Source organism: Mesocricetus auratus, unplaced genomic scaffold, assembly GCF_017639785.1.
Source record: "Mesocricetus auratus isolate SY011 unplaced genomic scaffold, BCM_Maur_2.0 Super-Scaffold_100003, whole genome shotgun sequence".
Lineage (NCBI taxonomy): Eukaryota > Metazoa > Chordata > Mammalia > Rodentia > Cricetidae > Mesocricetus > Mesocricetus auratus.
The window spans coordinates 51,073,379-51,079,378 of NW_024429188.1; the positions used below are offsets into that span (position 1 = coordinate 51,073,379).

The 6,000-nt window shown below is 47.8% G+C and overlaps 1 protein-coding gene across 3 annotated transcripts in view; it reads right to left on the reverse strand.

Annotated features, from left to right (window-relative positions):
- Zdhhc15 (zinc finger DHHC-type palmitoyltransferase 15) overlaps positions 1-3,117 on the reverse strand; it is a 90,044-nt gene extending 86,927 nt beyond the window's left edge. Inside the window, exon 1 of one of the 3 annotated variants that reach the window (XR_002381490.2) lies at positions 2,707-3,116. Coding sequence is in view for 2 of the 3 variants with exons in the window: in XM_040744299.1 (XP_040600233.1) it covers positions 2,707-2,842 (136 nt within the window). In the remaining variant the exon portion in view is untranslated. Of the gene's footprint in view, positions 1-2,706 lie in introns of all 3 variants that reach the window. The other 2 variants (XM_040744299.1, XM_005086531.4) reach the window with 2 other exon arrangements.
- Between the last annotated feature and the right edge of the window lie 2,883 nt (positions 3,118-6,000).

Consider the following 6,000-nt stretch of genomic DNA (forward strand, 5'->3'; position numbering starts at 1 on the left):
TAGTGACAGAACTTGGTGGAAACAGTGGAAAAACACTGGAGGGTGAGGAGAGTGTTTCTCAGAAAAGATAACAAGGATAAATCAGGATTAGAAAAGGAGGGGCTCATTATGGGGTTATTGAGAAATCTGGCACTAGGGAAATGTTCAGAGATCCACAAGGACGACCCCAGCTAAAAATCTAAGCAATGCCCTTCCCCTGTAATCAGATTGATAACTACCTTAACTGTCATAATAGAACCTTCATCCAGTAACTGATGGAAGAAAATGCAGAGATTCACAGCTAAGCACTTAGCGGAACTCTGTAGTCCAGTCATAGGGAGGAGCAATAATGTGAGCAAAGGGGTCAAGATCATGATGGGGAAACCCACAGAAATTGCTGACCCAACCAAGTGCGAGCTCACTGACTGCGGGACTGACAGCTGGGGAACCTGCATAAACTGAACTAGGCCCTCTGAATGTGGGTGACAGTTGGAAGGCTTGGACAGTCTGTGGGTCCACTAGTAGGTGAACCAGTATTTATCCCTAGTTCATGACCTTGCTTTTAGGAGCCCATTCCCTATGGAGGGATACCTTGCTCGGCTTAGATACAGGAGGGAGGGCCTTGGTCCTGCCTCAAGTGATGTGACAGACTTTGATGACCCCCATGGGAGGCCTCACCCTTTCTGAGGAGTGGATGGGAACTGGGGAGAAGGTTGGGAGAATGGGAAGAAGGGAGGGAATGGGAACTGGAATTGGTATGTAAAATAAGATTGTTTATACATAAAAATATAATAAAAAAGAAAACCAGCAACAACAACAAAAAAGGAGAAGCTCTTCAGTGGGATATGGTAGAGATTGTGGGAACTCTTTGAAGTGTAAAGAGAACATTCTAGTATGAGATTATAGTGGATGAAACATGGTCATAATATGGGTCACTAGTGCAATGTGTCAGAAAATGATGTGGGCCCTCTAATGGGAAGAAGTTGAACACTTCACAAAGTGGAAAGGCTGGAGAGCATCCCAATGTAGTACAATTAGGAGCTCTAGTATGAGAAGCGAGTGTTGTGTAGAACCCCTACAAAAGTCTCTCTCTCTCTCTCTCTCTCTCTCTCTCTCTCTCTCTCTCTCTCGTGTGTGTGTGTGTGTGTGTGTGTGTGTGTGTGTGTGTGCGTGCGCGCGTGTGTGTACTCCAGGATCTCAGGGAAGTATGGAGGGATTTCACTGTGTGAAAAGTGAGATACAACAGAATGTTCTGATTGGAGGATCATAAGTGGGCAGAGATGTGAAACATGTCGGCCTGTGTGTGAGGATTGCAGAGAGAAGGTATGGATCCCATTGTGGAGAAAAGTTGAACTAATTTGAGTGTAGAGAAAAAGGATCAGCCAAAGTAACACACCTTGAGCAGAGCCAAAGAAACACTTTGGCCCTGCAACCAGAACCAAAGAAATGTACCCTTACCCTAAAACGAGTGCCAAAGAAACACACTTTGTCCCTGGAATCAGAGCCAGTGAAAGAAATACACCCTGACCCTAAAATTAGAGCCAAAAAGCCAAAAAGGACCAGAGAAAGAAACACTTTGGCCCTAAAACCAGAGCCAAATCTGACCCTAACCCTGTGCAGAAAACTAACCAATCCTCAAGCAGGAGCTCCATCCAATGTGAGCTCAGCACTGAAATCTGACAAATCCCCACCCTGGAAGCCCTATATAAACCCTGTGTCTGTTCAGCTTGTGGGTGTTCCCCATACCCGGCTGTCCTCTGCCACTCCGACAGAGGGCAGCCACTCTCCTGGATTCTTCCCTCCCAATAAACCCCTTCTATGAGTTTTGGGTGAAGACCTTTTGTGGCAGAGCAGAGAGGACCCTGGGCAGAGCAGAATGAGCAGGGCTGTAACACTTCTGCCAGGGAAACCTTCCCCTGGTAGAGCGGAGTTGTTATACTCCACGCTCCACTCTCCCAGGAGCAGAGCTCAACTGTAGCAACTTTGCCCGGGAAACATTCTCTCCAGAGCAAAACACTGGGCAAACATCTCCAGCTGGGAGACCCTCTCCTGCTGGAGCATAGCTGATACACTGGGGAAGCCTTTCCCTGAGGCAGTGCTGTAAGCTGCTATGCTACTGCAGCCTGTAGTAGTCCTTGGCTCCCGAGCTCCAGGATACCTTTCCATCTGAGCTATGTAACGCTTATTATTCTGTGACTCCCGAGTGCCAGAATACCTGTCCCATCTGATCCGTCAAAATGCCTACAATGAGAGAACAGGAAATATTTTTGGATTCCTGGTAGGGAATTCCCAGTATGAAAGGAAACCTGGTAGGAAGGGAAAATGGTGGGACTCTTAGTTGGATGCATTGGTGGAGCGGGCACTTTAAGGACACAGGATATGGTGCTTCCTCAATTGGTTGGGTAGGCTCAGGAGGAGAAGCTACCAGCCTAAGTGGTTACCCTGCATGTGTAAGGGGGGGGGGTTCCTAGTGGGAAGAGCCAGGAAATCACCGTGGGTAAGGCAAAAAAATAAGAAAACCCAGAGGAGAGGCGACGGCGACATGGTGGGACCCTCGTGGGAAGGAATGTGGAAGATAATGTGAGAAGCCCAAGGTTGGAGACTGGGAGTTTTTCCGGAAAACCGCAGAGTGAGGGCTGAGCGCACTGGGGACATCAGTGGGAAGGGTAGGGCAGCCGATTATGCTAGAGCATAATTTCCCCACTTTATGTGCCCAGCCCCACTTACCCAGGCAGAGTTCAAAGACGTAGGCATAGTAGGACCACAGAACGACGAGGACAATAACGAGCACTGGCACCCAGGACAGTACCCGGCGGCAGCACCGCAACCCCCCAGTCAGAGCCATCTTCCAGCCCCGCCGCATCTTCGGCTCGAAGATCGACCGAGCAGGCCTGCTGGCGCTGGCCGGGAACTGCCTGGGCGGCGGCTGGGAGGCGTGAAGGCGCACTGTGCGGCGCTCCACTGCCTAGCCTGGCGGGAACCGTCTTGAGCCGCCGCCACCTGTGGGGCTGCTCTGCCCTGCACGCCCAGCCTGCCCCAGCAGACTTGAGTCCCGGCTGGAGGAACCGGCCTTGGTGGGGCAGAAGGTGGTCGCCAGGCAGTCTAGGCCGCCGGGCTGGGAGGGACTGCGGTCCCTCCCCTTCCCACCTCCCCTCCACCCCCAACCCCTTGCTCTTCTCAGCTTGCAGGGCTGGACCTCTGCAAAACTGTGGAGCCTAAAAACTGTGGGCCCGCCCATCTGCCCTTACTGCACTGCGTCCACCTTCTCTTCAATCCCGTTTTCCCCTCTCTTCCTTCCCCCGTCTCTCCTTTTCTCTGCTGTCCCAACCCCAGACACACGTCCATAGAACTGTGTGAAAGATGAGCACAACGCAACAGTAGCACCTCAAGAATTAAAAGTCATCCATCCCCATCCCCCAACTGCTGCTTGAATGGTTTGCTTAATACCCAGTGCCGCAGTCACTGCTGGGGTAAGTCCCTTGACAGAGTACTCCTTCCCTCCTTTCTGTCCTTCCTGCAGAATTAGCCTAGTATATTTTCGGAATAAACACAATGGTGCTGAAATCAAGCAAGGGCCACAATGATTCTGTGTTCAGGGACTGTAGGGAAAAGGGACCAGTCAAAGAAACACACCCTGAGCAGAGCCAAAGAAACACACTTTGGCCCTGCAACCAGAACCAAAGAAATGTACCCTCACCCTGAAACCAGTGCCAAAGAAACACACTTTGTCCCTGGAATCAGAGTCAGTGAAAGAAATGCACCCTGGCCCTAAAATTGGAGCCAAAAGGCTAAAAAGGACCAGAGAAAGAAACACACCTTGGCTCTGAAACCAGAGCCAAATCTGACCCTAATCCTGTGCAGAAAACTAGCCAATCCTCTAGCAGTGCTCTAGCCAATCTGAACTCAGCACTGAAATCGAACCAATCCCTACCCTGGAAAAACTTCCCCCGCCCCCAAGAATCCCTATATAAACCCTGTGTATGTTCAGCTTAGCCAGTCCAGCTGCTTCCTTTCAATAAACCCCTTTGATGAGCTTTGGGTGAAGCTCTTCTTTTGTGGTGGCAGAGCAGAGACGACCCTGGGCAGAGTGAGCAGGGCTGTAACACTTTTGCCAGGGAAGCCTTCCCTTGGCAGAGCTTTCTGCTCTCCACTCTGCGCCCTTCTTCCAGAGTAGAGCTGAACTGTAGCAACTTCCCTGAAAAAACCTCCTGCCTAGCAAAACTGCTATGTTGAGCAAACATCCCCAGCTCGAAGACCCTGTCCTGCTTGAATGGAGCCAAAACACTGGGGAAGCCTTTCCCTGAGGCAAGGCTGTAAACTGCTAAGCTTACTGAAACCTGTGGTGGTCTTGGCTCCTGAGCTCCAGTATACCTTTCCACCTAGTTGTGTAACACTCAGTATTCTGTGGCTCCTGAGCACCAGGATACCTTTCCACCTGAGCTGTGTAACAGTATTCTGTGACTCCCGAGCTCCAGGATATCTTTCTATCTGAGCTGTGTTACACTCAGTATTCAGTGACTCCCGAGTGCCAGAATACCTGTCCCGATCATCCCGAAAGGCTTACAGAGATGGCTATAAAGGTAGTGTTTAATCTAAACTTTATTAATAAAGGCATTTTTCCAATACAAAGAAACCCTGTCTCATAAAACCAAAATAAATAAATAAATAAAGGCATTTTTCAGGCAAAAGAGGATGGATGACCTTTCAAACCAAAAACGTGTTTGAAAAGGCATGGCATAATGACAGTTCCAAAGTGTTCCAAGAACAGCACATGTACCTTGAAGAGAGTATATGTAGGTTTAAAGTGGGGGTTTGGGGGAAGGAATCCTGGCAAAGGGAACTATATAATGGTGAAGATGTAGAAAGCCTTAAAGCATATTGGTGGCTGAGAAGTCCTAGAGATCGAGGTGCCAGCCGATTTAGTGTCTCATGAAGGCCCTTCCAGTTCGTAGAGAACTCTTTTCACTGTCTTCGCATGAAGTATCTGAGAAGTTCCTGGGGTGGGAGCATCTCTGACTTTAACACTAATCTCATTCACAAGGATATAATCATTTTCCAGTAGTGTCTGCCTCTGTTTTATGTTTTAATTTATTGATGAGCATGGTGGTACATAGGTGTGATCCTAACACTTAGCAGGCAAAGGCAGGAGAATTCGGAATTCAAAGCCATTCTCAGCTGTATAGCTGATCTAGATCAGGCTCAGGCTAGGTTATTTGAGACTCTTCCTCAGAAAAAAAATTTGAAAAGTTACATTTGTTTAGTGTGTGTGTGTGTACATGTGTTCGTGCGTACATGCCACACTGCGTGTGTGTGGAGGTCAGAGAACAGTATCCAGAAGTCATTTTTCTCTTTCCATCAGATTTTCATATAGGTCCTAGAAGTCAAACTCAAGTGTTCAGGTTTGGCTGCATGAGCTTTTACCTGCTGAGCCATCTCCCAGATCCTACCCTATTTATTGACTAATTGGACATACTGTTATATTTCATAGAGAAGGTTTCTTCCAAGTACATATTGTGTTTTGACTATATTAACTTCCCCTGATTTCCTCACTTCAATTTATATACCTACAAAGAATTCTAGGATCTACTAATGAGGAAAAAACATGTAGCATTATCTTTATACATGTGATTTAGTTTCTCTTAATATGATGATATCCAGTTTCATCACTTTTTTAGCAAATGGAATTATTTCATTCTTCATGGCTGGATAAAACTCCATTTGTGCATATGGACTGCATTTTCTTTATTCATTCATCTGTGGATTGATACCAAGGCAGCTTCCATATGTGTTCATATCTGCATGTGGGTACACACATGCATATGTGTGTGGACTTTAAAAGACAACCTCAGGTACCATTACTCAGGCACCTTCCTTTTTTATTTGACACTGGATCTCCCATTGGCCTGGAATTTCACCAAGTAGGCTAGGCTAGCTGGAAAGTGAGCTACAAACTGTCTCCACCTCCCATCTTGCTATCTCTGGTTATCTGCATACCTGACTTTTCTGTGTTCTGCGGATCTG